At 37.9% G+C, this 22,420-nt stretch overlaps 1 protein-coding gene across 3 annotated transcripts in view; it reads right to left on the bottom strand.

Annotated features, from left to right (window-relative positions):
* The window catches only part of LOC121384547 (hexokinase-1-like), a 34,248-nt gene extending 12,888 nt beyond the window's left edge, over positions 1-21,360 (bottom strand). Inside the window, exons 1-2 of one of the 3 annotated variants that reach the window (XM_041514983.1) lie at positions 21,209-21,360; positions 676-838 (exon numbers count right to left, since the gene is read on the bottom strand). In XM_041514983.1, coding sequence (XP_041370917.1) covers positions 676-838; positions 21,209-21,250 — 205 coding nt within the window. In that variant the 5' untranslated portion in view covers positions 21,251-21,360. Of the gene's footprint in view, positions 1-675; positions 839-1,383; positions 1,411-4,914; positions 4,936-21,208 lie in introns of those variants that run through there. The other 2 variants (XM_041514985.1, XM_041514984.1) reach the window with 2 other exon arrangements.
* Positions 21,361-22,420: the final 1,060 nt, after the last annotated feature.

Raw genomic sequence — 22,420 nt, forward strand, 5'->3', positions numbered from 1 at the left:
CTTTGGTCAAATAGTCGTTTATTTTTTATTATTATTACAAATGTTTGTATATATAGTTAAAACTGATGAATCTACTTTTTTCTTCGTCTTTTTCCCCCTTTTTTAAGAGGTGTGTCACAATTTATATGTATACTTGTATGTATGTGTTGCACGATGCCAGTAATTGGAGGGGCCAGTAATATATGAACTTACTTTCCAGCAGGGAGGGGTGAGCAATGTATTATCTCCCCTCACCGCTTCCTACGCCTACGAAGTATTAAATTTACTATGATTCTTACTGAAAACTAGCTCTTACCTAGCTCAATCGGTCATAGGATCGAACCCCTTCGGTGGACCTATTGGTATTCCCCCCACACCATCACCCGTGCCAATTAGTGCCTCACGACTAGTATATCAATAACCGTGGTATGTGCGCACAAATGATCACTAATGGGAAAATGTAGCAACATTTTATACCAAATAATAAATAATTTTATTAAAAAACGGAGAACAATTTGGAAATCAGACAAAAATAATTCGATCAGTAGTCTAAAAATAACCGGTTAGTGGAAATATTTTGTGCCAAAAGTATATGTACTCTGTCAGTTATTTTCTCATAACGCTAATACGTGAAAGAAAATCAATTGTTTCAGTTCTGATTCCATTTCAACATTTAAACTAATTGTATAGGCCTACCTGTTCCATCGGGTAAAGATCTGACGAATGTGGGGAACATTTTAATGTCAGCCACGTGATGTGTGTGTTTGGTCAGTCCGTTGTTCATTTCGGCGTCCAGCAAATGCATGATGCGTTTATACGTCAAGGTGGACAGCTTGAAGCCTTTAACAAGCGCCTCGATCTATAATTATAAAATGGAAACTCTATGTTTAATGAAACACTACACTCAATAAGTACAGTTAAGTTTAATTAAACGTAAGTTAAAATTCGTTTATAAGTAACTGTTGATAACAAAAAACTAAATCATTATACATTAGGATGCATTTTCCAATGTTATAGATTACCAAACTCGTTTATAAGTAACTGTTGATAACAAAACATCTAAATAAGTATACCTTAGGATGCATTTTCCAATGTTACAGATTACCAAACTCGTTTATAAGTAACTGTTGATAACAAAACATCTAAATAAGTATACCTTAGGATGCATTTTCCAATGTTACAGATTACCAAACTCGTTTATAAGTAACTGTTGATAACAAAACATCTAAATAAGTATACCTTAGGATGCATTTTCCAATGTTACAGATTACCAAACCAGTTTATAAGTAACTGTTGATAACAAAACATCTAAATAAGTATACCTTAGGATGCATTTTCCAATGTTATAGATTACCAAACCAGTTTATAAGTAACTGTTGATAACAAAAAACTAAATCATTATACCTTAGGATGCATTTTTCAATGTTATAGATTAACACACTATACTCGTAAACGTGTTAGTCGACCAGCAATGTTTATCAACAATATTCGTTCAATAAGGTCTGTAAACATTCTAGCAGTATCAATTGTTAGGTAACATAATCGGGTGTGTGAATGGGGAGGTGTGGCCTCTGGATTTGGGGGTTATATAATAGAGGTTAAACCACTACAAAGCCTGTGAATAGACGACACGTAGCCAATGACGTGGGTGTGCAATAGGCTACGCCGTCACTATAGACGAGTTCGTTGTAAACATTCTTGAACCGAAGCCAGATCAATATTGACGTGAGCTCGGCTGGCAAAGAGCCATGTATCTTTTGGAAGTCTGGAGGTGAATATATTTAAACACCAATAACACGTCACTGGTCAGCAGACGTAACAAGTTGTTCAATTCATTAGCACCCATGATACCAATGCCATTATTAAAAAAGCGTTCATTACAAACGAATATTGAGACGTCGCGTATATAAAACATATATATGTCACCGTCTCCTGTAAACTGTGTTTTGTGAACCAGTGTCAAGGGCACTTTATACGTCACATTGGTACGCAGGTGGCATTTACAGACAGACTAAGCTATACTAACGGGGGAAAAAGGTTCCTGCACACAGTATAATAGACATCTATTGTCATATAAAAAAAATACTGATATATAATAGGGTAAAATACGGTAACACAGACTATTTTATTCGGTACTTCAGGTCACCTATCCCCATTGTACATTTGTTTAAAGTTAAAGTTTATTTACCCCACTCAACATATGGTATATAATTTAAATAAAATGCAATCTTATTAACCTAATGATGTGCCCCGGGGGAGAGAATACCGTTACCCTTTCTTCTGTTTTTACAATGCATTCAATATAAGTGCATGCAAATACAACGATATTTTGTTAATGTTGTTATTGTTTTGTTTTGGGGTTGTTTTTGTATTTTTGTTTGTTTGTTTGTTGTTGTTGTTGTTGTTTCCCACAACTGCAACACTTTTCAATTCTACAATACTTAAGAAGCCCTGGCCACTCAGTTTTGCAGGGTAGTTGTGATTTAAACATCCACGTTCTGACCAGGAGTTGGGTACCCAGGGAAGCAGACATTTAACTTGTGTTAGTACCGGGATGAGAACAATAAAAGTACCGGGACGTACACCGTTCTAATTGCTTTGTAAGTTAGTATGAGTATTATGATCAGTGTAGTTTCCACACACGATGGTACTTGATACTGCTGGTATTCTTATACTATTGTCGCTTTATGGTCTTATTTTGTATAATATTTGATCATTGGTTTTTGTTCGAATTAGTTTTGGCAATAAAAGATGCATTAGCAAGCAAAACACACCACACACATACTGTATACAAGATTTCGCGACATTCATTCCAAGCTATAATGATGTTATGATTAAAGAGTGGACCATCTATATACTATGTTTAAATTGCCTCCTAGCTTTGACCCCCTCGCGCCAATAACATCTATCACGAGTAGAATCCTTAACTGTGAAAACAGAACTGAATTGTACTATGTACAGGAGTTGAATTTTGTTACTGTGTGGTGTGGTATATGTTTGTGTGTGTGGTGTGGTATATGTTTGTGTGTGTGTGTGTGTGGTGTGGTATATGTTTGTGTGTGTGTGTGTGGTGTGGTATATGTTTGTTTGTGTGTGTGTGGTGTGGTATATGTTTGTGTGTGTGTGTGGTGTGGTATATGTTTGTGTGTGTGGTGTGGTGTGGTATATGTGTGTGTGTGTGTGTGTTTGTGTGTGCGTGTGTGTTTGTGTGTGTATGTGTGTGTGTGTTTGTGTGTGTGTGTGTGTGTATGTACATGTGCATGTATCTGTATGTGATGTGTGTTGGTATGTGTGTGTGTGTGTGTGTGTGTGTGTGTGTGTGTGTTTGTTTGTTTGTGTGTGTGTGTGTTTGTGTGTGTATGTACATGTGAATGTATCTGTGTGTGTGTATGTGATGTGTGTTGGTGTGTGTGTGTGTGTGTGTGTGTATGTGAATGTATCTGTGTGTGTGTGTGTGTGTGTGTGTGTGTGATGTGTGTTGGTATGTGTGTTGGTATGGGTGTGTGTGTGTGTGTGTGTGTATGTGTTGTCTGTGTGTGTGTGTGTGTGTGTGTGTGTGTGTGTGTGCGCGCGCGCGTGTGTGTTTTTGTTGTTGTAATGTTGTTCTTGTTGTTGGTTGTTGGTGTTTTGGGGGTGTTTTTTTAATATAAGCAGCATCACGACATGAAAGAACGTTGTTTTTCAAGGCTAACATGTCTAACTTGACATTGAAATGTTCACGGACACGTGCATCACACTCACCACACTCACTATACATCATGCACAATTAAATCAACTCATTTTCCGGCGTATGCCTCACTATAAGGATAATCTTTTTGTAGCTCCTGGAACACTCGGTTCATTGCAAATAATTTTTAAATGTCTGCAGGTTGTAGATAACACTGGGCCATTCAATTGCCAAAAACAAAAGAGAGGAAAATAGCTAACAACAGCCTCCCCCCAAAAAACAAAAAAAAAAAAAAAAAAAAACCCAACCAAAACAACCCAGCAATTATAAAACATTAAAATAAGATCTTCTTGAGCTACGAGTACACACACAACCCCAAATCTTATAAACTATAATGGGCAGTTGTTATATTGTACGAGGGGGCAGCTGCCCCGTGTTGTGTGTTTTCTTTCTTTCTAGTACATTTAAGACTTGTCCCAACATAGACACACTGCGATTCTGGATTCACGCTTGAAGTGTCGAGGTATCCCTTTCAAAATATGCAAACACAAATTCCACAGCCTTTAGAAAACCTATTTTCAACAGTAACAAAATCTCAGCCAGACGGCTGAATGTGGGAAATCAAAGCGCTTTTGTGACGGAAATCATAGTTCAGCTAGCACGTGACACGTCTATGAATGAATGGATAAAGAAAACTGTCTCCTTGTTTAAACATCCATTTATTAAAATAATCTATTTTTGTCCGCAACCAACTGTGTCACGATTCATATTTTATTACTTATTTTATATGCGGTAGAATTTACTACACAAGAATACAGGTACAAAATATACAGTCCAAAGTACGGGTACCATACAGGCGTAATAAAAAGCTATTGGAAATACACGAACGAAGTACAACAATATACAGTCCACATTTCAAAATGTACGGGTCTAGAGTAGAGGGGAATGTGATCCGCTAGCGCCAAACAGGCGTATTCCAACAAAAGAAAGGATATGTTATATTGTATAGGCAGGATAGTACTACTGTCTATGATTATCACACCTTAGGATGGGGAAAACGAGCGCTCGATATTGTAACTATCACACCTTAGGCGAGCGCTCTACCACTGAATTACACACACACACACACACACACACACACACACACACACACATTTTGAAGAGAAAACTATTACAACTTTAAAAACTGTAAACCATCTTTGGTTTTATGCCTAGCTGTTTATAATACAGACAGTAAGCAAAATAACATGCACTGTTTATAAACACACCTGGAAGTTTCCGTGTGTATACTATTTCCATTACTCAGAAGAAACGTGCGTCCATTTCGCAAAGGCATTCCAATGTAAGGGTAACCGTTTACGCCCCACATCCTCCATACAGACGCATGACGTAAGCAAAAATGATGGTGCAAAAAATAGATTTTGCCGTGACCGAGAGAGAAAATACGTGGTTTTTTTTTTTTAAATAAACCAAACCTCAATAATAAAGACGTTACGTTTATTGATAAGTTCAAATGTTTTCAACGTATTTCACGTGAAGGTAATTGAAATGCACATTCTCACGTTCGATCGAACACTCTGAATGGAATGACGACACTGTAACGAACTCGACCTACTGGGAGACTTGAACTGGTTTTCAACTCTTCCTACTTCCTTGTCGACTGCAACTGAACACAAAAAAAGTCCGTAACAAGCTGTTATTCTAGTATAGCATGAGTATTGTGGTACAAGTTAAACCAAAATAGCTCTCAAAGCCGAATATGCCGGAGAAAAACTAAAAACAACCAATAACCTGACCTTTTTATCTTTATCTACTAGGGTTAGAGGCCACACTTGCGTAATCACGTATTGTTTAGTAAAGGCAGAAATATATATATATTTTTAAAACACGTATATTATGCTGAAGTATCGTTGGATGATAATGTTTATTTGTAAATGCCCAGTGTTCAAGCTCCGGGGCTGTACCTAACCTACTATAACTAGGTATCTGTGTTGGGAGGGGGAGGGGTCGTGCATTAACAAAAGATCAAGGTGTAATAATATCGGGTTTTCACCAGCTAGACAGAATGGTCTTTTTTTTCAAATTAAAAAGGGTACTTTTTCTGGTGTTTGCTGGTCAAGCAAATGTTCGTTTTTCTAAATATAGTTTCCGGGGGGGACCATGACTCTCCCACACACCACACCCCTGCTAAAATTCCTGCACACGCGCCTGGTGTGTGGAGGGAGATATTGCTCCGGCTCCAGTTAAAACAAATATTTGTATACTATTTTCTAAACAAATTAGGCAACTTCTACATCCTCGCTATTTTAATATTAAGACTGTCGCATGAAATAAATATATGCTATCACTGGTTTCGTTTAAGCATGTACGTTTGACTGAAAACCTTTTTACTGCATATACATAAAAGGATATATACATGGTTCAACTTTAAAGGATAATATCACAAATAAAATAACGTTTATGATTGCGATTGTTTTTGTTTTTTTAAAATGTAAGCATTAAAACAAATCTTTAACAATACTTTTGAGGGCATCACCAAAAATATTACATAAACATGATGAAATGTTGCGTAGGAAACTGGATACCCTATCAACGTCCCCCCCCCCCCCCCAGTCTCCTTTAACAGTGGTCCAATTATCTAAAACCTACAACAATGAGATAATGTTACAACTTCCATCTGCAGTGCAAACAGACTCGTATATAAATAGAAGACTTATCTAACGTGCATGTACATAATGGAAAAATTGCGTAATTCAAGCTTTTGTCTGGAAATAGAAGAAAGAGCAGGGAATAATGAAATGGGTGTTTGTTTACCAGTCGACGTTAAAGATAACGTATCACGTGTGTGTAGTACGTGCATGTATGTATATTATCTAGCCTAAAATTACTGAGGGTGTTTAAAAGGAATAGGGGTAATGTCGGACTTTGGTAACTTCGGCCTGGTAACTTCGGACCCGAGTAATCTCGGCCCCAGGTAATCTCGGACCCCATCGGCTTAGTTAAGTGGAATTCCGATGACATTTTTCTACTGGTCTCGACGGCGCAGTGCCTAAGCAAACGTCGGTCTTACAATGATGACAGGTACAGGGTTTGCATCCCGGTACCGGCTCCAGCCCAGAGTCAGTTCTTAAGGGCACAACGGGTAGATGTAAGGCCACTACACCCTCCTTTTTTCTCATTAACACTCTCAATAACATATATCTATTAACAATTAACCACTGAGGCGTGTGCCATAACAAGTGTGCTTGAACCGTAATTGAATACAAGCACGAACATAGTTGAAATGAAATACGTTTTTTCATTTTATGGCATATGCAGTTCAAACGTTCATTTCAATACGCATATTTCTCCAAAAGTATGGGACATATACCCAGTTGTACATATATTTTATTTCTAGTAAATAAAACAAGAAGTTTCAATTTCATATATATCTTTATTTTCTAAACATTTTAAAATATTTTGTTAAGACAGTTTTTACCAGTTGTATTTAAAATCCAGTTTAATAGTACATACTCTAGATATATCTGAGGGACAATTATCATCATACTTTACGTTTACGCGTCGTGAATACAAAATATATACTAACCAACTACTAGTGTGTGTGTGTGTGTGTGTGTGTGTGTGTGTGTGTGTGTGTGTGTATATATATATATATATATATATATATATATATATATATATATATATATATATATATATATATATATATATATATTCCAAACGTAAAAGTAAAATCCTGAATAAATAAATGTTGCGTTTTTTAAAATTTATATGCTTACATCAATAAACTAAAACAATTTGTGATAACATCAAATATTATATAAACGATTAAGCACTATTTTTATTAATCAGTAATCTAGGCATACAGTTTCTAAAAGTAAACTGAAAGTTCACAGATGTCAGAGAATTGTAGACCACATGTCTCATTCTACTGAACGGGTCCATTTAATTTGGAACATGAACGTAGAAGCTGCAGCGCACTACGTGAGCCTTCCACATATTCTCCCCAGTACTTAAAGATTTTTCTTTGAAGATCCCGGTATTTTTTTTCTTGGTGACGTTTCAGTTTTGACTCGCTCACCAATCAAACTTGCAAGGGTACCAAGCAGGGTAATCAGCATATAAAATGGCATATGTGGGCGACCACGTTTATTTAGTCTGTTGTGCCACCCTTCAACATCATTATTTGTACGGATACTGAGTCCGTAGACGCTCCAAGATCATGGTGGCCAAACAGCGCTCGTGATCCAGGTATTGCCGACATATTCAAACAGGGATCGGCCTCGGTGGCGTCGTGGTAGGCCATCGGTCTACAGGCTGGTAGGTACTGGGTTCGGATCCCAGTCGAGGCATGGGTTTTTTAATCCAGATACCGACTCCAAACCCTGAGTGAGTGCTCCGCAAGGCTCAATGGGTAGGTGTAAACCACTTGCACCGACCAGTGATCCATAACTGGTTCAACAAACGCCATGGTTTGTGCTATCCTGCCTGTGGGAAGATACCTTGCTGCTAATTGGAAGAGTAGCCCATGTAGTGACGACAGCGGGTTTCCTCTCAAAATCTATGTGGTCCTTAACCATATGTCTGACGCCATATAACAGTAAATAAAATGTGTTGAGTGCGTCGTTAAATAAAACATTTCTTTCTTTCTTCTTTCTTTATTCAAACAGGGCTTTTAAATTACAGTTCACATACACTAAATGGCCTCTCAGTGCATTTTCACCAATGGCTAAATTCGGATTGTTTGATAGGTATTAAAATGCTTATATGCCAAGGATTCAAACATGCTTAATGTGGGCATAACATCTGATTAAAATCAGGAACACCTACCAAATCAAACCATATTAAGAAGGGGACGGGGTATGAGCAGAATAAATGTTTAAAAGTTAATAAACAAAATATACACAACAAAATGTACAATGAATATATAATAATGTTTAATTAAATAAAAAAACTCATCTTAAAATAATAATATCAGGTTGTTTAACAACAAAGTTTCGTTTGCGTATAACCCAGATATAAGTTGCGTTCATTAATACGGAGGCCGAGATTACCGGTCCGAAATTACCTGGGGCCGAGATTACTCGGGTCCGAAGTTACTAGGCCGAAGTTACCAAAGTCCGAAGTTACCACGTTCCTTTAAAAGCAATCGGGGCTCAGTACTGGGTCTTGTCCAACTAGGCAAACAGGGGACTTTAAACCAAAAAGGGCACTTCAAACCCATAAAATCCAGGGGAGGGGGGATGTTATCTCCGGCGATTAAAACTGCTAATAATAACAACAATACGTGTATAATAGCTTGTAACACACATGCTTATCTAGATCCTTTCCATAAAGATGGCGGCAATGGGGTTTGACATACCCGGGGTGAGGGTGTAACCCCAAAGGTAGTATATTTCGGAATCAACAATGGTAAGCGTATTGTTGCGAAATGTAGCGGGTTTTTAAATTATTATTTGGCATTTACAGTATATGAAAAAAGTGTCCCTTTTTTTTAGTTTAAAGGTGGTCCGTTTGTCTAGCTCGAGACATTACTGATCTCTCGACACCCCCCTCCTTCCCCACCCCAATTATTTCAAACTAGATGCGGCTCTGCCGCTCTGGGCCAATAGGTGAATGGTGTACTATGACATTTTATTATTAAAATAATACATTTTGTTTTCATTTTGAAATGTAGAATTTTAAAAGGATGTTTGCATGGGACGGGATGTAGCCCAGTGGTTAAAAACTCGCTTAAGGCGTAGTCGGTCTAGTATCTATCCCCGTCGGTGGGCCCCATTAGGCTATTTTTCGTTCCAACCAGTGCACCACGACTGATTTATCAAAGGTTGGTGTATGTGCTGTCCTGTCTGTGGGATGGTGCAAATAAAAAATCCCTTGCTACTAATTGAAAAATGTATTGGGTTTTCTATCTAAGACTATATGTCAAAATCACCAAATGTTAGACATCCGATAGCCAAGTAGACATTGGCGAGGCCGACAGAGATGCGGGGGGGGGGGGGGGGGGGGGGGGGGAGGGGGCTGACTGACATCGAGGGCTCAAAGCAAAGTTTCTAAGGGGGTTCTGGTGTACACTCCACGGTAACATTTTTAAAACTACATGTCCTGAAATCCAATTTCATGCATTCTACAAGTAAAATTCATCTCTGCCTTAAGATTTACTACCAATAATATTTTTTATGACGAATTATTGAGGGGTAGCGAACCCCCCCCCCCCCCCCCCCGGTGATCCGCTGTGCCTGTTTAGCATGGCGATGCTGACGGGGCGTGTGAACGGGGGGTGGTGGGTGGGGGTGGTAATGTGGATATAGCAAGGTTGATGTGGGCGCGTGAACGAGTATTCAAACATTTACTATTTGCTTTCTGGAACTTTACTGTTGAATCTTCAATATATGGACCAATTCAGCGCATCCCCATAGACTTAAAATAGAATTAGCAACTGGCAGGCTGATTGACGTGGCGAATTTTCTGGCAGTTGACGGTGACAAACACATGTCAGTTTGACACACATCAGGTCGGTTACTGGACACGGTGTATGAAATAACCTTCTTTTTGATGGTCGCACTACCGAATACTTCGTTTATTTTTAAACACACGTATTGCGCAAACTTTGCATGATGTAGTCAGTGTTATACATATATTATAGAAAATTATACATACACACACACACACACACACACACACACACACACACACACACATGTTCAACATGCATGGTTATTCTGACATTTGTTCCATAGAATGAGAGGAAACCCGCAGCTACTCGTGCCAAAAGGGTCAGTACATACCACGGCCTGTGAGGAATCCACTAATGGTGATTGATCCTGCAACTCATCACACCTCAGGCGAACTACATCCCGCCTACATTTTAGTTCTCTGATACATTTTACATTAATTTCTATTCCGATACATTTTATATTTTAGTTGTACTCAGATACATTTGATGTTATAGTTGTATTCTTATACATTTTAACATTTTAGCCGTATTCTGAAATATTTTATATTTTAGCTGTACTTTGATACACTGATATTTTTTAACAAGCTTGCGATCCTTGAAAAACTGCCACGACTTAATCAGGACATTATTCCCAGTTTTTCTCCATCCTTTTCAATGCCCCAGTGGTATATCAATGGCTGTAGTGTGTGCTAGCCTGTCTGTGGAAAAGTGCACATAAAAGATCCCTTGCTACTAATGGGAAAATGTAACGAGTTTTCTCTGATGGCTACGTGTCAGCATTACCAAATGTTTGATATCCAGTAGCCGACGATTAATAAATCAATGTGCTCTAGTGGAGTCGTTGAACAGAACACACTTTAACTAATATATCATATGTTTGTCCCTCTCCCCTCTTTGTCTGTCCGTTCGTCCGTCTGTGTGTACATATATATCTATCTGCCCCCCCCCCCCCCCACACACACACAAACACATCTCTCTCTCTCTCTCTCTCTCTCTCTCTCTCTCTCTCTCTCTCTCTCTCTCTCTCTCGTCTATGTTGCGATGGGCCATAAGATCGAACATCCTCCATGGATGAAGGCTTTTCTCGTCCCAACCAGTGCCACACGGCTAGAGAACCAAAGCAGGCCCTACTCTAGATGTTCCTATGGGCCTTTGGGAATCTTGGTAGTTTCTTGGTATAGTACCCTATATAGCGAATGGGGGTTTCTTCTCTTTCAATCTCGACCAAGTATCAAAATAACCATATGTTCTAGAGAAATAACTGTAATTACATACTAGTACCATTTTCTTTCATTCATTTCAACTTATTTTCGTGCTTATATCCAAGCACGCCTCCCTGGGCACACATCTCAGCTATCTGTGCTGTCTGTGGTTAGTTGTAGAGGGTGTAGTGCTCTTACACCTACCCAATGAGTCGTTAAAACTCGCTCTGAGTGGGAATCGGTACCGGGCTGCGAACCCAGTACCTACCAGCCTTATATTCGATTACACCACCGAGGCCGGTTAGTTGCACTAACTACCAGTAATTTATATTAGACATCCACATTCGTCTTAACACATTGTCGGCTTTGTTCACGTCTGCTAGACATATACAATGTCCTTGCAAAACGAGGTCGTGACCTTTATGAGGTGAATTATGACAACGACCTCCACGAGACAAGTACTATGGGTTTATGGGGTTAAAATACAGCGGTAACATTTACGTCGCTAAATGATATATATGTCGTAGAGACCGCTTACTGGATAAATGAATCCAGCTGCGCACAATGTGTTTTGAGGCTGTTGAACCCACAGTCAGCATGACAATGTTAAATACACTCGGTCTAGATTAGTGCTACAGTGCAGGGTTTTTTTTTCAGTTGGTGTTTTTCCTATTAAGTAAGTTGAGAATGTGTACGTTGATAATGCACGTATATATATATATATATATATATATATATATATATATATATATATATATATATATATATATGTGTGTGTGTGCGTGTGTGTGTGTGTATATGTCTGCATACACGCGTGCGTGCATACGTGTTTTATGTGCATGTGTCCGGGGTAATACTAAAACTTAACACTTTTACTGGGGTGCTCGTTTTACCAGCTGATTCATGTTGGTACATTCATAAGCGTACGAGACAGAGGGCAAATCATCAAATTCGGGCAAAAAAGATAGAAATATTCGGGCAATATGAGCTTGCTTGAAACCTTTTTATCACGTATTTCCATCTTTCTACCAACAATATTAGTTGTAATCCATGTAAAAATGCGTAATGATTTGTTTCCAACCCAATATAACCATTCAAGCATTTTTGTTTAATTCGGGCAAAAATCAGTCTCCCACCCCTACCCACACCCGACCCTTACACAAATGGAAGCCCGTACGCCTATGGGTTCATTGAACATTGAAATAAAGTATATAAATCTAAAACTTAAAATATTTATAATTGTTTAGGTTACCAAAGCAATACAGCTCACCAAAATTAGTTTGGAATGTGTACGATGTATATGATTACGTGTTCACACTGGTGCTCCAGGAAACAGGTAGCTGGAAACCAAACACGATCCTGTCATTGGCAGGTAGCAAAGAATTTCTCGCGGAATAACGCGCAGTATGGAAATGTGTATCAGTATTTGGCGGTTTGACAAAGTGTAGCTGCACCGGTAATTCTATCTTTACTTTTGTATGTCATGTTTTGCATCGATGTGAAACAGATTAACAATTGCAACAGAATCAGTTGCTCTTAAAGAACACTTCTTCTTTTGTTCAAATCTAAGGCAGCAAGGGTAGAAAAAACATATATCTAGTAATATAGTCAATACTCGAGTATTCCAACCAAAATTAACAAGACTCAGGCCCGTAGGAAACGGGTTGGGCAGAGAGGGGCGGGGGCCTGACCCCTGACCCCAAAATTCGAGAACGAAAATGAAATTTTTTGTACTAAATTAGGAGTAAACCATAGCTTACCCCCCCCCCCCCCCCCCCCACACACACACACACACCCATGGAGGTGTGACCACTACTAGAGGTTGTGACTAGAGTCTCCACGAGTACTTTAGTACTCGGGTACAGGTCGAGTCTAACAAGACTGGAGTCCATTCACAGGACTCGAGTACCCGTGCAAGGAAGAGCACTCTCATTTAATTAATTGTTTTTACGTCATTTTGCCATATGTCAAGCAGCTTGGTGCAGGTGACGTTATAGGGCCATGAGTCGAACCGGTGGAATGCAATACAATGGCACGCTGGGATTAAGATGCATAATGCTAGTTTATTTTATTCTTTAGTCTCATCATCATCTAGTCTGTGACGTTAAAACTGGGAAATATCCTTAAAAAAATAGACTAGAACTCGAATCAATAACCGTTACTTCTCAGACGCACGCGCGTTTTTAAAAAATATAAAACATGCATTTTGTTGTATTAGAAACAACAGGATGACCAGAAACACTTCGGTTGTACGGAAATAGATAATCTAAACAATAAAATATAAGTAATGTTTGATTTCAATGATCATAAACGGCTCTAATCGTGAAAAAATATGCCTTAGTGTTTAAAAACTAGGGTCTGTCCCTTTAATGACGAACGAACTCGAGTTTTCGTAGACTCGGCCCGTGCCCGAGTACTCGATGGCGAGTACTCGTGGAGACCCTACCCGAGACTGTCATACACTGCCGGTAAGGCCGTACATGTTTGATGCTATTGTCAGGCACCTTGTAAAATATCGATATTAACCGGATAAGATTGTCCCTACGCCGGATATTTTTGTCGCGTGAACCTTAAAGCACAGTGACCTAATACTGACTATAATACATCTGCTTCCACAAATGTTCGATGATCCTATACTGATGGACAGAAATGAAGGAACACAGAAAGATTGACAGGAGAGGGTGACTATCACCAATAACCTCACCATTAGTGTCAGAACGTTAACCGCATTACTTACTCTCAATCCCACATTACTGACATTGATTCACACATTATATCTTTGAATTATAAACAGATATTACTACACTACTAGTCAATGAAATTTGTTCTACAATACCAAGTGTTGCTGTATTAGTTTCTCTCAGTATATATATGAAGCAGCGTGAATTATATTCGCCTTGGTGGTCGGAGCTGGTGAAGACGCCCTCCGTTTGAAACACTAATCTGTGGGTTTAAGGACAGACACAGCATTGTTAAAAGTCGTGACAACATATGTGTCAAATATTCCCGACTTGTATTCTCTCCTTGGGAGAGAGCTTAATATAAACGTTCAGCAACTGATAAAAGCACGCCAATTACCATATAATAATGATAATATCTATACAAATTTAGATGTAGTAACTTTAGACTTGCTGTTGACCAAGGAAGATATAACAACATAACCTACACTGAAAGACTCTATCCATATTGTCTGTATCATGTATTACGCTATATTGAGGATGAACTCCATATTTTGCTTGTATGTAAGCGTTATGATGTACTAAGAGATCACTATATTTCTAAATTTATTAAATAAATCATTCATTGCAAACCTTTATAGATATTATGACATCAGAAAATTTGGATGTATTATTTAATGTATGTCTTTATCTTTATAATATGCAAAAAAAAAAGAAGAAGAAATACTTAAATATTGAAATATATACCTATAGTATACTGTCCAAATGTTAGCTACACATATGCGCAAAAAATGTATAACATTTTCTGACAGCATTATGGGTCTATGACCTTTATACTGAATAAACTGTCTGTCTATCTGATAATGCTGTTGATGTTAATAATGATGATGATGATCACCCTCACCACCACCATCTAAAGTTAAAGAGCACATTGATTTAATTATGAGCTATTTGATGTCAAACATTTGATAATCCTGACGCATAGACTTCAAACGAAACCCGCAACGTTTTCCACTAGTAGCAAGGGATTTTTAATAAGCACTTTCCTGCAAACAGGACAGCACATACCACGGCCTTTGATGTACCAGTCGTTGGACACTGGTTGGGAAGGGGGGAAAAACCAATCAGAGATTGGGCCTAAAAGTAGCGATTCGATTGTTCGACCCAAGGACCTCCGACAGCGCGTTACTCACTGGGCTAGATTCCGCCCCCGTCAGCGATAATACGCCCCTGGCGAAACCTAGTCTCAATATACCACAACATTTACTGTGTTAACATGGTCATCACACGCGCCATACATTTACTGTGTTAACATGGTCATGACATGCGCCATATTACCGCTAAGACCGTCAAACTTGCAGCAACAGCAACATTATCAAACATTAACATGCTGATGATAATGGTTGCAACTTGGGAGTTATTCTTTTCTTTGACGTCAAGACCAAATAAGGAATGGACTCTTTGAAAGCTTATTTATAAACTACGGCTATTTGGCGTCTAATATACGGAAATGAGATAAGAAACTCACTGCCGCTACATAGACTACCCCTATCGAATAGCAGCAAGGGATCTTTTACATTCACGTTTCCACATACAAGATAAGACAACGATTTTCAATACACCAGTCGTAGGATATTGGTTGGAACAGGAGAAAACTCGAACGGTTCCACGGAGAAGAATCGATCCTGTGACTCAATGAGTTATGTAGCACTGAGTTACCCCACGCCCCTCAGTGACTGACAATATGAGCCAATGGTCGTTCCAGGCCGGTGATAGGAATCAATAATCCCACTCACTGGACAGCCAAATAGTGAACAATACTTTAATTGTGAGACGAATAAACTCAACAACCAAAGCTGTTACAAACGAATCGAGTAATACATTCAAGCTAAGAACATAATATGTAAATTGGTGAACTACTTATTATCTACTCAAAGAGGTGGAGAGTGGGGAAATAATCATAAAATCGCTGAATGTACATGTATGTTTAATTTACAAACAATAAATTACGGAATTTTTAAATTTTTTTATTAAAGCGTAAATAGCACGTGCAATTGTGAGAACACCTCTGGAAGATCAAAGAGAATGGTTGGTTATACGATCCTATTCTGAAATGTTCATGATCGTATTTCAGGTAAATGCAATTCTGTCAATGTGATTGAACTCGGATCCAATGGACTAAAACTATTATCAGGTAGACCAGTAGAGATAATTTTAATCATATTGGCAATTCTGTATATACGTTTCTTTGGAATGAAGGAAATGTTTTATTTAACGACGTACAAAACACATTTTATTTACGGTTATATGGCATCAGACATATAGTAAAGGACCACACAGATATTGAAAGACGAAACCCTATGTCGCCACTTCATGGGCTACTTTTTTCGATTAGCAGTAATAGATATTTTATAAGAACCATCCCACAGACAGGGTAGTACATACCACGGCCATACCAGTCGTAGTGCACTGGCTGAAACGAGAAATAGCCCAATGGGTCCACCGACGGGGATCGATTCCAGACCGACCGCGTATCGAGCGAGCGCTTTACCACTGGGCTACGTCCCACCCCCTTAGAAAAGGGTGTCTGTCTGATTAATCTAATAAGAACGTCAGATACAAGTGTTGGGAAAACTCCATAACTAAGAATTAAAATACTCGATACTTTTGAGTTATTTTTAAAAGACAGAATTTTTTTCATGACTTTTAAAATCTTATATTTAATATATTACAATTTCAAAAGTACACCAGAGACCGTTATTGAAACATCTCTCACTATAAATTCGTTTCTTTGTTTAGCATCATTAATATTTCATCAGTTTGCTTTAATCATGTATTAAATCGTTCCACAACAGTGTGGGTGATTTACTCACAGGGGTGAACCCCCCCCCCCCTCTCATAATATAAAGCAGGCCCCTCACATTCCCACTATAATTTTATTTTTTGTGCACCCATCACATTTATCTTTCATTCATTATGACCTCTTATCCAAATTTCTTTATTTCTCTCACGTTTGTTACTAATTAACCTTCAACTCTTTTCATAGCTTTTTAACCTCACCGTGGTGCAGGGGTTTTACTTCTCTTTTAATATAATATATCCCGTAAAATTCATTTTTGTATTTTTGCACTTCTTTACAATTTGTTTTCTTATTCCTCTCTCTCTCTCTTTGACACCCAATAGCTCTCTCTCTCTCTCTCTCTCTCCCTACTTCTCTTTTAATATAATATATCCCTACTTTCATTTATTTACTCTTCAATTTGTTTTCTTATCCTCCTCTCCTCTCTCTCTCTCCTCTCCATCTCCTCTCCCCTCCCACCTCTCTCTTTTTCTCTCTGTCCCTTTGTCCCTATCTGATATCTCTAATTATTTTTGAATTCTTCTGTTCAATAATCTTACCTATCTTTTTTCTATTTTTTAAATATCATTTTCTCTTTTGCCCCCGCCCCCTCTCTTTTTTTCTCTCCTCTTTTATGCTTTCTCGTTATGTACGTGTTGTTATATTACCTTACCAGTGTATGATTTTGTCAGTAATTTTTTTTTTTAGCAGATGCCCTTATTGAAATAAATATCCAGGTCGAATCCTTATCCCCCCCCCCCACACCCCGCTCCAAGTGATTTTTTTTCTTCGATAAATTTTCTGGACCCCCCCCCCCCCCCCCCCCCCCCCCACGCCCCCAATTGCTCTTCACAGTACACTAGTCTCCCTGCACACTATCTGTTTGCTTTCTTAGTCCATCAATTTTTAAACTATGTATTCATTAACAGTGTGGAAAATTTCCTCTTTACAATTGACAAAATACTATCTCTGAATATGACCTTCACCTACATATAAATGACTTTCAATGCAACGGCGACCAACCATAACATAGAAGTGGTTGACACATGACCTGGATATTCAACCTTTTGTGAATAAAATACTACTATTTTTATGAAGATCTGCCATTGTTAATTCGAGGAACTGATATTTACATCAATGGCTGTATCCACCAAATACCAGTCATTAATCATGGTTTCCCTTCATCCGTATTTAAATGAAAATGTGTGCAATCAGCCATTTTGAACTGAACTTGCTATGCTCTCCAAAAGTTTTATCATTCAGATTTTAACTAACTCGCCATTGACTTCAGTATCAAGACAACATTTTTCCATATTATGTTTGGCTAAACTTGGGCAAGTAAAAATTGTCGATAACACCAATTCAGTTCATTGAGTACTATTCTTAGATTCCATGTAATCGAATACAATATTAAGCAATGTTTTCTTATGACGTGAGTTGTTTTACCAACACTTGGCACGTTTCCGACAACAACACATTTCCGAGATGTTGCATAAGTATGGTACGGAATCGTCCTCTTCAACAAATGATTACCATTTTGCAGAGAAAGCGGTTAGAGGTTCGTCATTACATGCAATTACAACACGCCAATGGCAAATTGTGATGCAAATCCAATATTATTCTGACGAAAGTGCGTTAGAACAAACGTCTCTCTCTCTCTCTCTCTCTCTCTCTCTCTCTCTCTCTCTCTCTCTCTCTCTCTCTCTCTAACCGGCCTCGGTGGTGTAGTGGTTAGGCCATTGGTCTACAGGCTGGTAGGTACTGGGTTCGGATCTCAGTCGAGGCATGGGATTTCTAATCTAGATACCGACTCCAAACCTTGAGTAAACCACTTGCACCGACCAGTGATCCATAACTGGTTCAACATAGGACAATATTCCATACTGCGAGCAGTGGACACAAAATAACATTACTCTCTAAATACACGTTCCAAACAAAAGGTGCAAAACATGGGCACGTGAGCGACTAAAAAAAAAGTGTTTTTTTTTATTTAACGACGCCACTAGAGCACATTGATTTTTTATCTTATCATCGGCTACTGGACGTCAAACATATGGTCAGTCTGACACTGTTTGTTTTTAGAGGAAACCCGCTGTCGCCACACAGGCTACTCTTTTACGACAAGCAGCAAGGGATCTTTTATTTGCGCTTCCCACAGGCAGGATAGCACAAACCATGGTCTTTGTTGAACCAGTTATGGATCACTGGTCGATGCAAGTGGTTTACACCTACCCATTGAGCCTTGCGGAGCACTCACTCAGGGTTTGGAGTCGGTATCTGGATTAAAAATTCCATGCCTCGACTGGGATCCGAACCCAGTACCTACCAGCCTGTAGACCGATGGCCTAACCACGACGCCACCGAGGCCGGTACGTGAGCGACTATAAATGCTTTCTTTACAAACTTATAGTTATATGTATTATAATTTATTTAATTGGGAAAACGGATTGCCAATAACACCGATGAAATTAAATCTGCTTGATAACGTTTTAAAGATCGATTCCATAAGATAATTTGGGCTAATAAGGATGTTTCTGTTTACAGCCAGTTGATCGATATATGAATATAATTTGTGGAGCCAGCCAACATTCATTTGAAAACGTGTTTAGGCAGTTATTGTTATTTGTATATGGAGTCAAAAGTTTACACTTTAGAAGCTAAGAAAGAAAGAAAGAAATTCGCACTCAACACATTTTATTTACGGTTATATGGCGTCAGACATATGGTTAAGGACCACACAGATATTGAGAGAGGAAACCCGCTGTCGCCACTTCATGGTCTACTCTTTTCGATTAGCAGCAAGGGATCTTTTATATGCACCATCCCGCAGACAGAATAATACATACCACGGCCTTTGTTACACCAGTTGTGGAGCACTGGCTGGAACGAGAAATAGCCCAATGGGTCCACTGACGGGGATCGATCCTAGACCGACCGCACATCAAGCGAACGCTTTACCACTGGGCTACATCCCGCCCCTTAGAAGCTAAGTCCATCTTGAAGTATTCTAAATGCTTAAATATTAAAATTGTATTCGAGATTGCAATTTTAAGTTGATATTTCGCACTCCCCAGCCCCAGTTACCCCGTGGGGGAAAATGATAGCTATGGCACTGCTATAGTTGTCTGGGTCGATTACACAGGGGCGGATCCAGAATGTTGTAAAAGGGGTGTCACAAAAATAAAAAATCCATTTAGTTTCATAACTGTACATTTTAGCTTTAATTTAATTTGTATTCTTAAATAATATTTTATTTTTATTTTTAATTTTATGACATGAAAGTTTTTTAAAAAGTGAAAATTAATCTGTAATCCTTCAAAATAATACTAATATTCAAAACCAGCTATTTCAGAAACTGTGATTTAATTGTATTTATTTTCAAAAAGTTCTTTTTTTCAAATTACCAACAGCAGTCAGTTTTACAATTATTTTTTTTTTTTTTTTTTTTTTTTTTTTTTTGTCTTAAATACAATTATTATATTTCAAGTCTTAAATTTAATTATTATATTTCAAGTCTTAAATTTAATTATTATATTTCAAGTCTTATATATTATAATTAATATATTTTAAAATTTTAAATGTAATTCCCCTATGCTTCAAAATCTATGTAGTGCTTCCTTAAAGAAAACTTGTGGGGAGCGGGGTGAGGGAGGGGGTGATAAGATGATAAATCAACAAGCTATTTGAAGAACATTTTTTTCTGGAACGTCAAACCACGTGTAACGATGCTAATGATTTTCGCTGTGTTGTTCGGCTCAAGGATAATTTATTCAACCTTTTGGAGGTGTGCGGAGGACACACACCCCGTTTGAACCAATGAAATCTCTCGGCTATGCTACACTGTTTGAACAAGAAAGAGAACCGCTCTGACATTGTAGAGAAAATGTCAAACATTAAAATAAAGCTACATTCACTGCATTTAGAGAATTATTATTTAACTTTAGCTGTACGTATTTCGTAGAAGGCTATAAAAACAAAAAGTAGACGAGGTTATGGTGATAGTGGTGATGGTGGTAGGGAGTGGGAGGGGGAGTATTTAACCAGTGACCGATTTTATTCCAGTAGCTGTCAATGTCCGAATTCATTCATTCATTCGTTTCGTTCATTTCCGCTGACTTAAACAACCGATATCAGACATGTTAACAATTTGGCGCTAATTTTCCCCAGCATTTTAAAATACGTAATACAAACATATCAAATTTAACCTATTTCAAATACTGATACGTAGTAGAAAATAACAGCTAGTATTAGTACTACGAAACATGTGGTACCTACCTAACTAGCAGTACACGCATAGCATCGCCTCTACACCACAGTCTACAGTCAGTCTACACACACAGTACTTTAGTGAACACTACCAATGTTACTACTACTACTAACACTCACCTTCTCATATTTAGTAAGCTGTTCTGGTATTGGAGGAGGCATGGTGATGGCTGAGAAAGGAATAGCCAGAGAATCGAGGCGAACTGTTGCTCGTACGGTGCTGGAGTATCGACTGCCAACGATTCGACTCGGCCCATGTGTTTACTGTGCTTGCAGAGCGCTACCTATTAATATTTATGAGCTTGTTTATACGCCGGTCGCGGCACTGATATACTAGATGCCTTTATTCTTAGAAACATTTTGTCGACTAGAGGGATTACGAGGAATAGATATTTTGAGGATGTTTTTGTTTATCAGTTCGTTTACAGCAAATATTCTGTTTTTCAAGAGCGTTTGGTATGGAAAAAAATGTATTGATAGTATACTGAATTACTTAAGGATTTTTGTTTTTCATTCTAAAAGTTTATTTTGTTCTGTGTTATTGGTAGGTAAAGTAATATTCAGTCGTGTAAAGAATTAGTGAAAACAATGTGTGATCATGTGAGAAACTTATCTTAAAATAATTGTATGTATACATTGTAGTTTTGATTGTTATAAATTATGTTTTATATAATTGTAGGAATATTTTAAAACTTTTTTTCTGAGTTTGCTGCAATTTTTTAGATTTTATCGACTAACAGGGACTTTTTAACGATTGTAATTACATATCAAATATATTTTTCTGCATAAAATAATAGTTGCTGTATATTAAACGTGTTTCTGATCGTTCTAATATTTATACTAGGTAAATTTCATTTTATTTCCTAAAATATAATTTTTTGGTACGTACAAAATTATTTCAAGACAAAATCCAGTTTGGGCTTCTTATAAATATTAAGACGACCAGAAACATATTGAATATACAGACACTGGTATTCTAAACAAGAAAATATATTTACTACGTAAGTGTATGAAGCTAACTAATGGTGTAGCATGTGTAATTTGTTTATTTTCTCTTGTTACATTGTGCCAGCGACCATGCCGGGTCGAGCCGGTAGTTTCGACTGCGCATATGTAGCGCGCACTTGTTAGTACCGTAGTTCTTACAATTAATGCACTTCACATCTCCGCCTTTTAGAAAACAATAAGAAAAAATTACTAGCTACTCTAAAGTAATATTCTTACTTTTAAATGCTGTACCAATTGTAGAACAATTAACTTATATTAAAAAATGTTTTAAATTATAAAACTCTTTAAGAAATTATAAGTTCAAAATAATAAAATAAACTGTTA

Source organism: Gigantopelta aegis, chromosome 10 (assembly GCF_016097555.1).
Source record: "Gigantopelta aegis isolate Gae_Host chromosome 10, Gae_host_genome, whole genome shotgun sequence".
Taxonomy (NCBI): domain Eukaryota; kingdom Metazoa; phylum Mollusca; class Gastropoda; order Neomphalida; family Peltospiridae; genus Gigantopelta; species Gigantopelta aegis.